Source organism: Cynocephalus volans, chromosome 1 (assembly GCF_027409185.1).
Source record: "Cynocephalus volans isolate mCynVol1 chromosome 1, mCynVol1.pri, whole genome shotgun sequence".
NCBI lineage: Eukaryota > Metazoa > Chordata > Mammalia > Dermoptera > Cynocephalidae > Cynocephalus > Cynocephalus volans.
In genome coordinates, this window is record NC_084460.1 from 94,159,877 (window position 1) to 94,179,153 (window position 19,277).

A 19,277-nucleotide genomic window follows, 5' to 3' on the forward strand; every position below is an offset into this window, starting at 1 on the left:
TCCCCAATTTTACTATAATACACATGCTTGTGAAAGCCCCTCGGGAATATTTTGAATTGGAATCATGAGGAAAAGACTTCCAAGAATGTCGTTTCTCTCACTCTCCTTCCTCTACTCCCACAGTGATGGTGACATGGGAACATAACGAGGAGATAAGGTGAGGCAAACTATAGACAGGTCTTAAATAGATTCTGCCACAAGAAATGCAACCTCAGTCCTGATTGCATTCAATGTGTATTTATTGCTGCTGTGCTAAAGGATGTTACAAAATAAGGACTGAGACACTCTGAACATACTGCACCCTGATTTGGTAGGCTAAGCCACGGGTAGACTCAGGACACAGCAGCCCAGAGCCTGTGTGGTACAGTATAAAGAGGATAATATTGGACATGCTGATTATAGAATGATCTTCTGCTTCCTCATAAAATTAGAATAATAATGCCTGTCTCACAGGATTGTTGTAAGGTTTACATAAATTTACACAATTGTAAACACTTTACATGTGGTAGACCTTTTCACCAATATTAGCTTCATGTTTATCTTGTCCACAAAGTACCTACAATTTAACAGTTCATCCCAATAGTCTATATGACAAAAGCAAGAGGTTAGACCTTCCCCTCAGCTTAAAGAAACTATAATGTGGGTTAACAAATAAGTATCCAACTTTGACATGTTACATTTTTAACTTTCTCTTTTTCCTGAAACAACTTTGACTAGAAAATTATAGTAGAATGCTATAAGGATGCACACAGGAAGTGTGGCCAGTTTCATACATTGGATTAGACTTTTGTGCCTAAAATCTATTATTTTAAAACCATAATCATTAGATTCTTGGCTTTGTGGGAAATAAACAGTATACGTTGAGTCACCATGTAAGATCATAAATAATGTTCTTTTACAGTGAAGGAAGGGTTAATAATAAAATAATTTCCTTAAGTAAAGATTACTAGTCTGTATAAATTTAATTTTTTTTCAGCTCTCAAAATTTCTTTTCTTGAACTCCCTATTCACCAACCCCCAACTCATTTCCTTAGTTTTCTAGCAACAAATTGTGGCTGCACAGGTTGGCTCCACACATATATGCCAGCTGGCAAATATTCATGAATGGCTTATTACTGACTTTTAGAAGCCAAAGACAAGAAACCTACAATTGTTTCTGCTAAATATGTGCTGGCAAGTCCTAGTTAAGAGAAAGTTAGTTTTTTGCAGTTACTTTTAACTTAATTTTACATCAGAATTTGTCAACAATAAATTGCTGTATAACTACCAGTAGCTAGTAGAGAGGACCCTGAATATTCCCAACACAAAGACATGACAAATGTTTGAGGTGATGAAATGCTAATTACTCTGGTATGATCACTGCACATTGTATAAGTGTACCCAAATATCACATTGTACTTCATAAATATATGCAATTATCATGGGTCAATAAAGAAAAAGTAAACTTAAAAGAAAAATAAAAGAATACAAATAGTAGAAGAAAAAAAAAAAAAACACTATCATTTGCTGTGGGTTGCTCTGATCATGTCAACAGCCTTATATCCCTAGTCTTAAAAGACATTACCCTGGAAAGTTATCTGAACTGCAGACCTTCTGCAAAAGAAGCCATGGTTTCTAGATTAATATTCAGAGTATAGCATTCTGGGGCTGCCACTCTGGAAATTCTGCCATGCTTAGGAACCATATTCTGTGGCTATAGATGGAAAGATTGTTCCCTGCAATATAGAAAATCTTGATTCATGTATCTCCTGTGAGTTTGAGTCGTGGTTCTCTTTCCTTGGGATTGCCCATTGAGATTAATTCAGGAAGGTAAAAAAGTAATCCAAATAAGACCACTGAGTGGTGCATGATCTCAAGAAAAACTTGCTGTGAATTTTCCCAATTGGATCTGACTTTGTGTTGAAATGTTAAGAAAGAAGAAAGGTCACAATTGTCTTTTAAAGTATGAAAATAAGTCATCTTTTCCTCATAACATAATTGATTACCTACCAGACATGTTCCCATTCTCATGTTTCTTTAGGTGTCTGTCTAAATTGGTTTGTTGACCAAAACACCTATCACATAAGTGACACTTAAATGGCTTCTCCTTATTGTGGATGTTGCGAACATGCCGCTGTAAGTTAGAAGATATGCTAAATGATCTGTCACAGTATTTGCATCTGAAAAATAAACACAGAAAAAATATTTGAAAGCAAATCAAAACATACTTCTCAAGACCAGTAAACCAGATATCAAAAATCATCACTTATAAAACATTTTAGAGGAAAGGCACAGTGAAAAATATTATTCACCCAGTCAAAATATCAATTTGAATAGTCTTTGATTGCTTTAAAGATTTTCATGACTTTACGAAAAACAATAAAATATTGGTGATTTGATTGCTCCCAAATTTATTAGGGTAATCAGTTCCAATATTTTAAATAAGCCTCACAAAATTGAGGACATAAATAGTAGCATTGTTTTATCTTCTGCTTATGACAATACAATTAAGCCCTTTGTAAGCAAACATGAAACAAATTCATGTGTTTTTCAAAAAAGCAAAAATATCACTTTTTAATTCAAAGTTGCAGTCTGATTAACGAATTCCTTAGTAAGTTCACTTTCTCGATTGCTAATCCTAAGGAAAAGTCCATTATGTTCTCCAAAATAGCAATAAATATTCCGAACTTTTAAAAATGAGACAATGTGAATAGTATAGTCTGATATCCAAAACACTGATTTTCATAACACATTATTAGGACTCTCCAAAACCTTTACTCTATTAATCTTTAAACTTCCAAAGGCAAGTAATAGTGCCATTAAATTCTCCTTTTGGAATAAAAACAAATGTCTTCATTTACCTTCCCTACTGTGTATTTTTCTCAATTTCCATTTCTACTTTTCATACAGAGTCTGTAGCAGTTCTGAACCAGGTCAGTTTTTCAACAAAGCACTCACTATTGGTTGGCTCATTGTTTCTGCTTTCCATGTGATAAAAAATCATAAATGATTTTAAAGTTTTCCTTTATTCATAAAATAAAAATATAAAAATATAAAAATGTAAGACCCCCATCTCCCCAGTTTTTATCAGTGAGGAAGAAAAGTAGCTTTTGTAACTGATGGGGTTATTCTCCTCTCGCATTTTAAAGTAGATTCCAACATTTGTTTATGTAATTTTCTGTGTGTTGCTTGAAAGATTAACTGACTTTCTCCAAATGACTTTTAAGTGAAAATTTTTAACTTACTGGTCAGAAAATTCTTAACTCATTGTTCCATGTGTGAAGGGCCTTTCTCCCACTTCTGAATGCAGACTCAGGAGTTCAAGTGCTCTGAGTCAGAAATCACTCTACTCCACTTGAACTACTTGGGATTCTATGGCTGTCCTTAGTGATGCCAAAAGTCTAGTCAGTTCAGTGGGAAAAATAATCTGTTGAACTGGTTACTTTGGCATGGTATCAATAAACCAACTCAAGTACTAATTTAATTTCCCCCCTTGAAAACTATTCTGGCATCATGAGGTTCCACAATTTTACTCATAATTTTAATAAAAAAAAGGTGTGAAACTACACATTGATAGTAGTTGTAAAATTTTAACCTCTGCTTTTGAAAAAACAAACAAAACTTATGTTGTCATGCCCTTCTCTTCAGTAACTCTGTTCACCTCCAAGGCCCACCGCAATGAGAACTAGGCTACGTTTAGCACACTGCATTGTGCTAACTGCAACAACTTAGGAAACACTGATAGAGAAAACTTATACACTGGTCAAACACTTGAGAAAAATTTTCACTCAAAACATTTTCTGCACAAATCACAAGGACGAGAGGTTTTGTCTATGACATAGTTCCAACTTTCTGCATGTACGCAAAGGGGCCTTTTCAAATCTAGAAAACAACATAGTCTCGAATCTGAATAAAAATGGCCAGTAAGAATGTTCTGACTAATGATCAGCTATTACTTTGTATCTTTCCTCTGCTAAGATCTTAGCCAGACGAGCTCTAAATAAAAAATTATTTTATTTTACTCCAATAAATTAGTAGGTGATTAAAGGACAGCTCAAATCAGAGCCTACATTTCAGAAAATTTTAAATGAAGACATAACACAATCACGAGCAGTATACTCTTAAGCCTTCATAGTTACGGACATACACATAGGGATCAAAGGAGCTTTTGATATTATGCTATAAGATAAACCCTGAAGTGAGAGCTTCAGGCCTGGGTTTTAATTCTGGCTCTATAGTTGCCCGGCTAGCTCAGTCGGTAGAGCATGAGACACTTAATTCTGGCTCTATTAGTACCAGATTTTACTGAAGTCAACTAGCATCTATAGATCTGAATTTTTTCACTTGTAAAACAGAGCGGCTGAACAAATTAAGATCTCCAGATATGCCAAAATTCGTGTTTGTATTTTTTTAAATAAATGTACAATAATAGCACTGTTCACGAGGTAGAATAAAACCACTGAATTTAGTTAGGTACAAAGAAAGAGTGAAATGAACATGGCATCATAGTTGCAAACCAGTACCCTTGGCCATAACAAAATATGAGTAAGGAAATCTTTTCTTCCACTTAAGCAGGATTCCTGGAAGATGGGGTTTTCTCAAAAGGGGAACTCATCTAAAACTTCCCATTATTATATTTCTCTGAGATCTGTTATTTCAAGTGCATTTTATCATGTATAAAGCAGATATATCATTTATGATTAGTTTTTTGTAAAACATGTAGAAAAGCAAAGAATTTTTAAAAACACTGTGCTTTTCTGAGTTTAAGTCCCTTTAGTTTTCTCCTAAAATTTCAATTATCATCAAATGAGCATTGTCTGCCCATTCTCTTAGTATTACATGTAAAAAAAACCTGTGAAATTTAATAAATTATTTATTTATTTTAATTAAAAAAAAATATTTTCAAACGAAAATAATTTTACACATACGTAATGCATAAGAATTTCAAAGGAGAATGAAACTATATTACTCAAGATAAATAATATTCATTCTTTGAAGAAATATTTATGAGAATAATGTAAGTTATATTTTAAACCTAGAAAGAGAAATGTTGCTTATTTTTATTTTTTCATGAACAATAATATTAAAATTGGGTGTGTCCCGTGGGTCATATGGCTAATCTTAACACAACAGAATAAGCTAAGTGGAACTTTAGAAAATTGTTGATTTTCCTATAATATACTCTATTTTATCTGTTCTACCTCTAGCTCCACATTTTCCTCCTCCTCCCCAGCTTTAAGATTTTTTCCTCAAACCTCCTATGGGGACCTGTGGACACTGACTTAGCTGTGCTGGGAAAACAAAGTATATATGGATAGTTAACTCCTAGCAGAGATTTAAGGCATGGAAAAGGGAGGTTGCAATGTTATGATTTTAGTCAATTAAAATAGTACTAATTATTGCAAAGAGTGAGCACTAAAATAATAAAAATAATTTTTAAAATGGCTAACATCTCTTAAATGCTTATTCTGAAACAGACACTGTGCTAGAACTTTCAAACTGAGAGGTGGGAAGCCTTGATTAAACAAATTAAGACTCTTCTCATTTTGATCCTAGACATTAGTCAATTCTTCCTTGACCCAAAATTGAATAGACATACATTCAGACATGCGCAAAAGTAGCCTCCTTTTAAATTTTTGCCTATGAGTCCACTTTAATTATTACAATATCATATTTACCAAACTATTTAGCAAAAATCATTGTCAAACCTGTAAGGCTGCTCTCCCGTGTGGGTTCTCAAGTGCCGTGTTAGGTTCGCAGACCTTGGAAAAATCTTGCCACAGTATCTGTTATGAAAAGATGTTTATAAGAGAAAGTCAGCACAGTCGACTTTATTTCACTAGAGCCGCATAGCAGCCAGATGCTTATTCCTGATTTAATTAATCTTGCATGGAACTCACATGTCTTTGGTATTTAAATTTTGCAACAAAGCCATTCTACAGATATAAATAACTCTACGAATAAAGGTTGTGTTATAAGATCTGGTTGAATCTGCTCATGCATAAGCAAGCAGTTTATGAAAATAGACTTTAGTTTTGATGACCCCCATATGCCTCTTTTATTAACTCTGTATCTTTACATTCACAAAACTGAACCAGACAAGGAGATTTAAAAAAAATGACAAGAGTTTGTGATTCTGGGTTGATGTAAACAGATTTCAAATGTTTAACTCATTTTACATGTCAGCCACACTGACAACTCCCTATATGCTGAGTGGTATCAGATCAGACAAGATCCTGAGACTTCATCCATCAAGGTATGTTCCCATAAAAGCTTTTCTGGAAAGAAAGTGACAAATTTTCCAAAGAGCAGAGAAACTGATATGCCTTGAGTCAGGTACCACACATTGAAGACAATTCAGAAATTATAAGCACAATGTATTAAAAAAAAAAAAACCCACAAAATAAAAAACCCAGAAACATAAAACAAGCTTTACTCTACTACTGATGAGTAAGAAGAAATTTATGAACTTGTTTTTTTCACTGATGGACCTTATTCGTCCTTCATTAATGGCCTTATTCTTCAATGCCATGACAATTAATAAATGGATGCTGAGGACAGTAGTATTATACCTTTGAATGAAAATAATTAACTGTGAAAAAAAATTATAAATATCAAAGTGAGTCAAGTAGATAGGATTTGGACTGTTTCCAACCTCATTTATCACAACCAAATGGCCTGTGTTAAAATTCTCATTTAATAATAATTTTTTAAAACCACTATTTTTATCTCTCACTAAATAAAGAGTACTTTGAAGTGTGTGAGATCTATCATGGTTGCTATTAATCATCTAATCAGTAATAATTTCTAAAACAAACAGCAGGGCCTTTCGAAATTAGAGGGGAGAGTTTTGGAAAGTCAGCCATCATTAACTTTGCAGTTACCTGCAGGTGTAGCGCTCTTTCCCCTTCCTCAGGAGGTTCTCCGGCAGGGCAGTAGGAGGTGCTCTGAAGTTAAACATGGAGGGTAGAAGCTCACTGGCCTCAGGTTTCAGAGCACTAAAGCTCTCTAGCTTTTCTGCCATGTTTTCAATAGCTGACATCTGAAAGGAAGAAGCACAAGACCATGAAGGGTCTGACATCTTTCCTTCTATAATAATCTCTGGCAAACCAAGGACATCGTTAAAAGTAAAGCATCAAATCTGCTGAATGCAAGGGGTTGTACAGAGACATTGTAGTGTCCTAATACGAAACAAGTTAGAGAATTGATTGATTTGGGAAATAACAAAGGTAGAACCAAGCTTATAAAATGCTGGGTGAACTTTTTTCATAAGGCCTTGGTTAGCCCATTTTACAGTAATCTGATATACAACTGAGCAATGAAATATATGAGAGATAATAAAGCCAAATTACCTCTTTATTTAATTAAACAGCAGCATTAATATTATGTATGGACATCAATGTAATGGAAATTATAGGAAAAGGTGCTATATGCCTTGACCAGGTAATGAAAACCATAAGAATCATAGTCTCATGACAAGAACTCACAGAATCAAAGAACAACATGTGTTCCAGAGTTACAGCTTAAGCCAAATGTGTATAATCCAGAAAGAAAAAATTAAATGTGTAAGATGTGTTGGCTAAGACTGCATTAAATTACTATGTGGATATAGCAGATTTTTAAGTGGGATCATGTACAAAGAATTTTGATGAAATATTAATTTGTTCTGGATTAAGACAGTTCATGATATACTAGTGTAATTTCATATAACATAACTTGGCATGCTTGTTCTTAGGCAAGTGAAGCAGTTCATGTAACCACACTCAGAGAAATATTCTTGAAAAATAACTAACCTGCCTAATTCTTTTCCCCTAACAACCTAATTTATTTTGCTTATAACCTTCAAGTTTTTGTCCACTTGCACACATATTTGACAGAATCAAAATCAGAGGGGGGCATTTACTTTTAAAGTTAGCTTGATCCTTAATGTCCACAATTAGAGGGACTCTCTCCTTTCCTTCAACCCTCCCAAAATGTTGTTTTCTCAGTGTTCACATTTTATTTGCAAGCTGCTTACTACTCAATTTTTAAGTAGAAAAAACAAACTCTCAGGCCATCTTGTTAAATCAACTCACCCATTATTTATCTGTTTCTCAGGGTACTACATCACTAGAGAGCTCTAAAAGCTATTAAAAAGATATTTGTACTCTATGTGCATTCTATATGCTTCTCGAAGTGTTGGGGTAGTAGACCAGAAGACACACAATGATAAGATGGTAATAACTGTAAATTCAAGCAAGTGGTCAACCCAAAAAAGCCTTTTTTTTTTCTTATGAGACAGCAAGATGGAGATGGAGTCCTAATTTATGAGCGCAAATTAAAAATAAAAGGTAACATTTCCTACTCAAAAGGAAAATTCACAAAACATATATTCTGTGGACACACAGCTGGACAAAATACCATCAAGTTCTTAAGCAAGAGCAAAATCTTAACAGAACGGCCTGAACGTGATTTTCTTCTCACAAAGGGAATATCACATATTTGATTCTTCAAATGACTATTCATGTTCTAGTTAGCTCTCTTTCTTTTCTCTTTATCCTGGAGCCTGCCCTCTCATTTCATGCCCGGACTCCTAATGCTAGCTACAAATTGCAACGTACAGGGTACCACTGCCAATTTGCCAAATGTCTTTCATCAAACACAGTGCAAAAAAAATCTCAGAGGAAAGTCAAGATACATTTACTTGTCAGACGACAAATGTGAACACATTGGGAGGCAGTAAGAGCTATAAGCTCAGGGGTTTGATTCATAATCACTCAGCTGCTAAAACATTCTCCACAGATGCAAGTGGACAGCACATTTGTCACTATGAAGGATTTTGACACATACTGATCACAGGGCAGAGATATGGAATGATGATGCTGCTTAGAGGGGTTAGAGGAAATTCTGTCTCTGCAGGATATGGTCATTATCCCCTTCTAGCTAGAGCATTAGCATTTTCATATTACTTTGACTTTTGTTTATTAAAAATCAATCCAGAAACATTTTATGATACTATTTTATCTGCATTTATTTCTTCTAATTGATCATTTTGATATTCCATCTACTGTGTAATAATTGTCTGAGTGAAAAATGACCTCTGCCCTTCAAGCTGATTAGCAGTAACAAGCAAGGATAAGGGTCATGATTGCATGTATTTATTGGGAAGAATAGTAAGTACATGGTTGGTGATTATAAATGTTTTATTTATGTGCATTTAATATTAGAGTAAAGTTTCATTATCTAGCAGTTTTAAATCATTTGAGTGTCCGCCCTGCTGACATTCTCAGATTCCTGCAGCAATACATCTTATAGAAATACTTTTCCTCTTATATGGAAAATAGCTTACTCATGACTATTATTATTCTCAGCTTTCATCTCTAGCACACATAAACTACAAGTCCTTCAAGTTATTTGAGAGCAATTGGCTGTTGAGAAATGTGTCTTGCTTTAGTAGCTGCTAATAGCTAGCTCCTTTTGAAGAAAAATCACTGTGATTACTTTAACTCAAACTGTTTCAATTTGGGGAAATCATCAAGAAACAAGAAAATATATTATGGGCTTGATGGCTAAGTAATGACATTCTTAAAGATAATAGGAAAAAGAATAGGGGTCACCTAAGTAGCCTCTCTTATATGACACCCTCACCTTTGGCTTTGTGTCAAATGAAGAGAATTAAATGGGAATGCAGGAAGGGAAAGAAGATGGGAAGTAAGCTGAGGGTAACTATTAATGCCACACACATACACACACGGACACATATACACCAGTTTCTGCCCAGCTAGCAACCACTGAAGCAAGATAAAAGCCTTCATTGAATCCATACTTTCAATCCTAAGACTTGCTCTTATAGCACAGTTAGAAAGAATAAGTTTCCCCTTTAGGGTAGATTGAAGTAATTTAGCCATCTGCCACTTGGGATAGGTTAGCAGTTCTATTACCAACATCAGCCCTGTCTATACCTTAGGATAAGATGAGCTTTATCTAGCCAATGGATCAAAACTCCAATGTTCTCTTGCTATCTGGGCTGACTGATGTGATGTTCCTCCAGAAATAACATGTATTTTACAGGAGAAGTAGTAAGTTTTGAAACTCATTTTAAAGCCTGACTTGTTTTTCAAAAATCAGATAAATTGGGATAAATGGAATAGAATCTAGCTATATTTTTTCAATTATGAAAACTACAATGAAAAGGGCAATGTGTACTACTATGAATAAGAAATTTGCTGAGAATGGGAAAAATAAAGGGGGGAAAAGTTCAATCATATATTTTAGAAATGTATTGCCCTGTGACCTATTCATGTCATAGGCTAATCTCAGATCAGTAAGTGACAGTTTTTTCTATGGAAAGTAATTTTTATTTACATATATAATAGTTGTTGATGGTATCTGCAGCCAGATGTCTGCAAGAGGAAGTTGTTTCACCCCCTTCTAGTCCCCAAGAGGCTATTAACTTTATACTGACGCAAACTAATATTTAGACACAATTCCCTAGCTCCTACCAAAAAATGTAGCTATCTCTCTAGTCAAGTAGCCTTTCTAAAAACATTTCAGGAGGCAAGATATCATCAACTGAGTCCTAAGCACTCAGCTTAACATTTATTATCTGGCAGCCAGTAATTGATGACATAAAAGAGTTTCTCATTAAAACTATTAAAGTGACAACCTGATTATATGAAATGATATGTCCAATGGCTCCATGAATTATGTGACCTAATGTTTCACAAATTAGATTACACATGACTTTATCATAAAATAACTAACTTTTCATAAATAACTTATGATGGGAAAGTTTGTAGATTTGGTAGTTTTCTATATTTATTCACTTGATAATCTTGAGAAATCTTAAAACCATGGTCATTTGGGGGAGAAGTAAATACTCATATTTTATGGCTGTCTCACTCTATGTATCTCACTCAGCAGTCATGATTATAAAATCACTTAGTTTTTTTTTTTACCTCTAAGAATCATAAACATATATCTTTAATATTTCCCACTAATGTCTGCTTTATAATACAAATGTAAATCACAGCTCTGAAAAACCTGTGACTCAATAAAATGGGAGTGGGAGTGTTTCCAAAGCTTTCAATAGCAGTTGCTATGCTGTCATATTATAAGGAGAGTCTAACTTACAATATGAATTGGCTTTGTAAACTGGTAGAAGAATCATTGGCCATGTATGTAATAGGGGTGTAACACCTTAAGCTTCAAGCAGCTAACAATATACATAGGTACTTCAAAAAGTTTGAGGAAAAATGGAATTAAAAGATAATATAAATCTTCCCAGGAATTTTTTGAAGTACTTGCATAGCTACTATCAAAGTCATACTGTACCTTCGAAAGGGTGAAGACCATTAGATGCAATACTCAGGACAGATCTCTACCAGAAAAGGCAGAGGAGGAACACCAGAAAAGCAAGCCAGGATAATTACAGAACAGCCCGTTTACTGCACAACTTTGCCTCAGGTAGTGGGTCTCTCTCTCTCTGTCTCTCTCAATAAATACTTTCATACTTTTGAAATAAAAAATGTGAAAGTCTATCAGAATGAGAAAAATCAAAATTTGTCACATATTCCATGAAAGAGATATAACGGAGGAATTTCTGGTACAGAACAACTAACATCAGCTAGAGGAAATAGGTCAGGGCTAAAGTGCTCCAACTAAAATTAATTTATATGTAACTATACAGTGGCTTTAAAAGAACAGCTGAATTATATCCCAAGATTTTGCCTAGTCCTCAGAAAACAGCATAATGTTTGAGTGAAGAGGAGAAGAGTAAAAGAATGTATACTTAGAGGAAATTCTGTAATACATGTTATTTCCATTGACCAAGTTTTATTTGGGGGTGAAAACTAAATAGGCAGTATTCTTTGTATTCCAAATGTCTTCCCCAATAAAAATAAAGCTGTCCCCTAGTATCACTAACCGAAACTAACTATATCTGGAAATAGTAACTGAAAGGTGAGAAAGTGAGACCCATTGCTAAAAAATCTATTTACTAGTTAAATATGGATTTTTAAACATTTAGTTTTATTTCTCCAAATAGCCAGAATCAATTTCTGCCTTGGGATACATGGATCTGAATTTCAATGCTGCCTGTGTCTGCACATAAGTTCAGCTTTTATCCTTTAGAAGGCTTTATCAAATGTACTTTTAACATGCTGATACAGGCCTCCCCCAATAACAGTGTCTTAGTGACCCATTCTAAAGCCACTTTTAACAACAAGCTCCCAGGTGTCCAAAAAGAGTTCCACATCAAGGTATAATCATGTGGAGTGGGCCAGATTTATCAAAAAAAATAGTTCTGTAAACAATTTATACCTCACTAAATGTCCAGTTATAACTGAAAGAATTATGCAGCTTGACAGAGCAGGGAAACTGTCTGCTGATGCCATATTATTTAATGGAAAGGGGCTCAGAATTCTTCATGTCTGTACAGCAATTTAGAATGTAAGCTATTGTAAGCTATTTCCTTTTTAACACTACATTACTTTAGTTAAAAATATAAGTAGGAAACTTACCCAAGTTCTCTGATCAGGCAGTTGGAACTGGGAGCAAAATTGAAACAAAAACAAGAAATTACTTCTGTGTTGGTATCTTTATTACAAACTATCCTTTGAGAAATTAACATTTATATTAACTTAGTAATTTTTGCTTATCATGTAACTGTACCTTGAATAAAAGCTTTGGAAATAAAGATTAATTATTTTAATAATAATACATCTGAGTTTCCTCTATTTACCTAAATTAAATTTTAGAATCGAGGTTATAAACCAGAATGCTCTTTCCAAGAAAGCTAAACACTATCTACTACCGAATCTTATAGCTAAGTAGATGCTTCCTTTTTATCTGCTATTACTCATTGCAAACAATATCTCTAAATTTTACTTTAATAACTAAAAATGAAGCATATTCTGCAAAAATAAAACCTCCTGCATTTTTATAGTGTTAATCACAGAAAATATTTACTCTAATATGAATACTTGAGTAACAAAAAGATAATGTTCTTGAAATTCACCACTTGACTTTTAATAGTATGGGATTCAGACCAACAGCAGTCAGAATATTTAATAACATTAATTAAAGGAATTAAAAAGATCTAATCATTTATGACGACTTATGACAAGATTTACTGGGGAAAACTTCAGTGAATTAGAAGCTCTTCCAGGAAACACAAAGGTTATACCCTTAGAAATATCATTTTGCTTGGTTAAAGGGATATCTATCTTGTTTTCATAAGTTTGGGCATCTTTAATAAGGAAGAAACATAGTTTTTAAAGGATAAAAGCATTATCACAAAAGAAATTTATAACAATAGGTAGTACTTGTTGAAAGCAAATAAAAGAAGAAGGGCAAAAAGACTTAAGTGATTTTCACATCAATATATAAATGTTAACTTGGCAAAACACTAACTCATTCCTCGTTCCTTGGAACTTTAGTAACAGGATAATCAAACAATTTAAAAGAAAGGAAGTATAAAGGACTGAATAAAGGATAGAAATTTAAGTAAAAGAGAGTCTTTCTTGCGGATATACACAAAGCCAAACACTTGAAAATAAAATGTTTAAATGGGAGTGGGAGTGTTTCCAAAACATAACAAACATTATTTTACATAACCAAAAATAATACTAACAGTATAGGAAAATCAAACCTAGGAATAACAGCGAGTTTTACAATAGGGTAATTGCCAAATGATTTCTATGGCAGTTAAATGAGCTACCAATGTGAATGCAAGTATCCAAAATAGAAGTCAATGAAATGACATTCCAGAGATCACATGGTAATACTCATACTATTCCTTCCATCTTCTTACCTATTTGTGGCCATCATCTCCTTTTCAAAATTATAATCAAAACTATGACACCATCAATAATTTTCAACCGTGTATCCAGAAAGAGCCTCTACGATGCTTATTTCTCCCTTATGGTAAATTAACTTATTTATAAGAGAAAAATGGAAGGCTAATGGTGGTCTGATAAAGCAAACATTCATTTTCAAGAATTGAACTGAGAGAAATTTAGACCCTGAGCATTTATCTTTTAATTTTGATGCATGTGTTCATGTGTCTTTTAAGTTTTTTTGACAGAATTTTTAAAATATATATTATTATTCCAAAAGGCAGTAGATGGTCTAATAATATTTCAATAAAATTCAATATTTATTGAGGTGTCCCTTATCATTGATTAGAGACTGTGGACTGGGGAGGAATGTACTGGGTAGAATACATAGATACACAAAAACTTGTAAAATCAGACTTGCCCAGAGAATACACCACTACAAAGCACTTCTATATCTGTTTATATCTTTTCCCTGAAGCATTGAGAACATGATCTCCTCTTTATTATAATAATCCTGAGACATAGCTAGGGCAAATCTTATTTCCATTTAAAGATGAAGATCTAGAAGCCCAGAAGGACCATGTGATTTGCTCCAATATACTTTAAATGGAAAATGAAGCAATAAATGGCCTTACACAAACACTTTAGCTGTGAAATCATGGCAACACTGGGAGCAGAGGCAAGTCCTTCTGTTTTGTCCTTGCTCTGTGCCATCCTCACCGCTGCCCAGTAAGGTTGTGCCATGAACACAGCAAGCATCTTTCTAAGTACTCCAAGATACATGGCATAGCCCTGGCACAGAAAATTGGCTCAGGGAATGGGAGGCGGGCATTTCACCAACATTCTTTTATATTAACAATGGAATGCATCTGCATCCATTAATAAGAGCTCTCTTCATTTAGGTCTTTCCACATGCCAAACACAATGCTAAACATGTTATGTACATAAATGCTGATCGTTACAGCCACCCTGGAAAGGCTGAGAGGGATATTCTCATTACACTGATGGAGAAGGCTCTGAGAGATTAACTACATTTTTTAAAACCTAAGCACTTTTGCTAATAAGCAGTGAAACAAGTTGTGGAGAAGTTACTTCTAGCTCCAAATCCCAGGTAGATTTTTGTTTGTTTGTTTTAAGGTAGATCTTACTAAGATCTACCTTGATAAGATCTTTAAGGCTAAGATAGAATTGATATAGCACTTAACAAAAACCAAACAAAAAAAAATCTGCTGTAATTTTGGAACATTTGAGGCAGATTTTCTGAAAGAACAGATCATTTGGTCTGAAGATCTGGTAAAAATGGAGGAGAACCCAAGCTCCCCCCACCTGCATCCCAGCAATACATAGCATTACACATTAAATCAGCCACGATGGTTATGAAAACAATGAACTATTTCTGTAGTAGTTGTTAAATAGCCTGTGTTCTAAGCACCTTGAACGCTCCCATTTTTCTCTGGTCTCTTTCCCAAAGACCCCTCAGACAGTTCCACTCTGCAGCAAATAAACCATTAACAATTGGTACAATGGTCTCCAGAGTGGCAGGACGCCACCCTAATTGGTGGGTATTTGTGATACGCCAGGTCTTAAATATTTTGATTGTTACTCTCAGGTCCTGGTCTAATAGCAACATGCAGTAGTAATAGGCAGTCCCTTCCACCATGACATGACATTCTAGTGTGGGAAGGAAATATACTCTGCTGGCTGCTCTCACAGGCATGTTTGTGAAGATCTGAAGAAATGATTGCCGTGCTCCAAGTACTGGCCACATGCCTCATCTTTTGTGATCCTTCATTAACTTTGGAAATTTTAAAATATAACATATTGTCTCCTATTAGTTTATTTAAAAATATGTACATACTATATTTATAATAGCTGCATGCACCTATAATTTTTGGTAAACAAAATCACCCATCTTCTGAATCAGTAAATTTACCTTGGGTAGCCAGAAATCTTTGAATTTCAGAGTGGATAGGGACCTTACACCAAACTCATTTTACAGATAAGAAAACTGAGATCCAAGTAGACTGAGTTGCTCAAAGACACTGAATCCCAGTCTTAGTTTTTTTTCCATTACACCATGTACCTATGTCACTCAATTTTAAAATGGTTTATTATGAGATTTTTAAAGATTATCAGAATATAAAAATAATTTAATTGTTGTAATTAAATGTTTATAAATATTACATACCTTTTTTAAAAGATTAATTTTAAAAGATTAAAAGATCATTTTTAAAGATTATAATTAGAAAGGAAGTTATCAAGACAGATGTACTTTCTGTTCAGTATCTGAAACAAATGCATATTATGGTCAGGTTTATTAGCCCATGAAACCCTACATGTGCTATTTAGATCAGCCTGAATATAAAGTATAAGTCCCTGATAAACATTTACTGTCTTAGAACTTGCTTCTTTTCTATAAAGAAATTATGTCAGTTATATCGTTTCTTAGTTTTCCTATATAAAATTAATACTTAACTGGAATGTTTCTAAAGCTTTTAATATTCAATCATATATTTTCTCAGTTTGAAATAAAGTGAGAATTTTTGAGCAACAATAGATTTCTCCAACTAACCCAGGAGATTGTATTTCAACTCTCATAATCTCTGCTCAGGACTTTGGGAAGGTACTTGAAAAAGTGAAGAGGTAACAGCGAGGGAAAAAAAGAATCATATCCCAAGATGAATTAATTTCATTACCTCATAGCTTTCTATAAGACAGCTTGCATGAATTTTCACCAATTTTATTAGAGGACCATCATTTTTGGTTTGAACTTATTGCAACAAAACAAATTAGTTTACTCTGCTTTCAAGGCATTTTCATAAAAATTTTTGGCATCTATAAAGATCAGAGCTTGTATCATTTAAACAAAAACAAAATAAAATGTAAATTAAGAAACCAGATTCAAGATGTTTATATATTTGTTCTTTCAGTACAGTTCTCCAGAGGTTGATTAATATGTAAACCAGTTTTTTAAAAACATGACCAAATATGAAAGGACACAGAGATGAACCAATTAGATAACACTGCTTTATATTTTCCTTGCAATGTGAAACTGTATATATTTTGATAAATGGACACACTCCATTCAAAAAATAGCTCTGTGCATTGTGGTGAATTCTTGTGCAATTACAGAACTTTGCTGGAATGCCCAGTGGTCTCTAGATAAATTCCTTCACCCTGTATGGTAACAACTTGTCAGGTAGACTCATTTCCTGTTTTTATCTAAGCACTAAAAGAACAGGAATGACCTTCATAAGTTTGGGACGAGTCATACTATAATCCACTTTTTAGTATCAGCAACAATTAAAAGCAAAAGACAACTTCAATATTTTCTTAACTGAGTGCTTACTTCAAAATGCATTTTGGCTCAGTAAGTAGTTAATAGCAGACAATAATTTAACACCAAAACCATGTAATTTTTCAGGTATAATAATTTCTTTTTCTTTTAAGAGCTTGGGTTTTAATTCTGCTAGAATTTCCTGTGTTCTTCCACACCAGCGTCATAGGAAATCCTAATGTTCTCGAGATTTCTTTCATTTCTTTGCACCTGCTTTTCAGGATCAACATGTTACTTTACAAGCTTGAAATCTCAAATTTGATGTACTTACTTGTGGATGAAACAAGAATCCTGGAGAAGGTCTCAAGTATTTCTCTTTTAAAGCTTCAAGTGGGTCAGTTAGTTTCCTTTTCTCTACTCTGAAAGGTTAAAATTAGATTTTGGAGATGAATCAGTCTCACATATCAATCACTACATAATCGCTGACATTTAAAACACCTAACAATAAAGCAAATGGTAGGTTTCTGGAAAGCACACTAATAAAAATACAAAGACGTCTGTTCAGTTCTTGAATACTAGATGCTCAAAGGAAGAAGGTCTTATTAATAATGGAAAAATCCTACTGAATGGACTGGTAATAATAATGAGGAAATATGGAAAAATGAGGAGTCACTAAATTTGAGGCATTTGTCACAAATTCCTCTTCAAATGTAGATTAAGAACGGCTGGTATGACTACATTGTGTAATGATAAATATAATAATTATCCTGATTTGAGGAGCACATATTACACACAGGTATTGATATTCAACACTGTATCCCACAGATATGTGCAATCAATTATGTTTCAATTAAAAATAAATTTTTAAAAAAAGAATGATTGGTGATTTTGAAATCATGAAGACAGGGCTAGTGTCAAAAATTAAAGCCGTTTTCTACCAGGAAGGTATTCCCCCAAATATTGATTAAATTTCTTCCACATGTGCCAATGATAGCAAGGGAGTTTCCAAGAATACTATGTACTCTGCTAGCCACTCTTTGAGGTATAATCAAAGATATATATATATGCATGTATGTATATACATATGTGTGTTTATGTATGTATGTGTATATATATGAGTACATATATATGTAAGATCTTCAGAAAGTTCATGGAAAAATATAATTAAAATATGATACAAAGTGAAAGGAGTCAGGCACAGAAAGAGAAATATCACATGTTCTCACCTATTTGTGGGAGTTGAAAATAAATAAATAAATACACAAATAAACTGGTGGGGGGAAGGAAGAAGTCACAATTACAATTCCTTGAAGTTGATATGACAAGCGAACAGATATGAGGTAGTTGAGAGGGAGGGGGACAGGGAAGAGGGAGGGAGATTTCGGTAATGGGCCACAATAATCAACCACATTGTATATTGACAAAATAAAATTAAATTAAAAAATAATAATAAAAAAATATGATACAATTTTTCCATGAACTTTGTAAAGACCCCTTGTACATATATACACACAATCTGGATGCCACTGCTGATAAAGAGGGCAGGTGGGAGGGGTGGTGAGAAGGGGCTGAAGAAGAGAGAGACATACAAAACTTACCTACACATATCCCTTCTGCTTTAGAAATGTTTGTCACTCTATTTTCCATTAAGCACATAGGGAAATGATATCATGAGCTGAATTAATTTCTTTTACCAACTGTTAGCAATTTTCTTTTAAAAACTGTTATATACATATACATTTAAAACAGAGTTAAAACACATAAAAATAGCTACCACTTCTTGAAATTTTATAGATGCTGTGTTTTGCATATATGATTTCACTTATTGGAATAGGTGATGTCATAACCATTTTATGGGTGAAAGAAAAAAGTCTAGGACATGAGAAGGCTGAGATTTCAACGCAGGCTTGGCACTAAAACTTGGGTTTAGGTCTTTAATGAGTTTGATAAAATGACAAGCCTTAATGGAGACTGAAACACCGGAGAGTGATGGGGAGGAATGCTATGAATATGTGGATGAACTGGAAGCCCGTTGCCATTGGAGGAGGGTAAGAGAGAAAGAAAGAAAGTCTAACCAATGTGGAAATTATTAATTATTTTCACCAAAGACTGAGATATGTTGCTGAACTGGACATAAAACCTTTCTGGAAATGTGTAAATGTTTATCAGGGACTTATATTTTATATTTAGGCCAATCTACATAG

The 19,277-nt window shown here is 33.9% G+C and overlaps 1 protein-coding gene across 5 annotated transcripts in view; it reads right to left on the reverse strand.

Moving 5' to 3' along the window:
- MECOM (MDS1 and EVI1 complex locus) overlaps positions 1 to 19,277 on the reverse strand; it is a 57,242-nt gene that overhangs the window by 8,213 nt on the left and 29,752 nt on the right. For 3 of the 5 annotated variants that reach the window (XM_063097478.1, XM_063097454.1, XM_063097472.1), the window contains exons 7-10: positions 17,405 to 17,492; positions 6,864 to 7,021; positions 5,688 to 5,765; positions 1,990 to 2,159 (exon numbers count right to left, since the gene is read on the reverse strand). In XM_063097478.1, coding sequence (XP_062953548.1) covers positions 1,990 to 2,159; positions 5,688 to 5,765; positions 6,864 to 7,021; positions 17,405 to 17,492 — 494 coding nt within the window. Of the gene's footprint in view, positions 1 to 1,989; positions 2,160 to 5,687; positions 5,766 to 6,863; positions 7,022 to 12,479; positions 12,507 to 17,404; positions 17,493 to 19,277 lie in introns of all 5 variants that reach the window. The other 2 variants (XM_063097445.1, XM_063097464.1) reach the window with 1 other exon arrangement.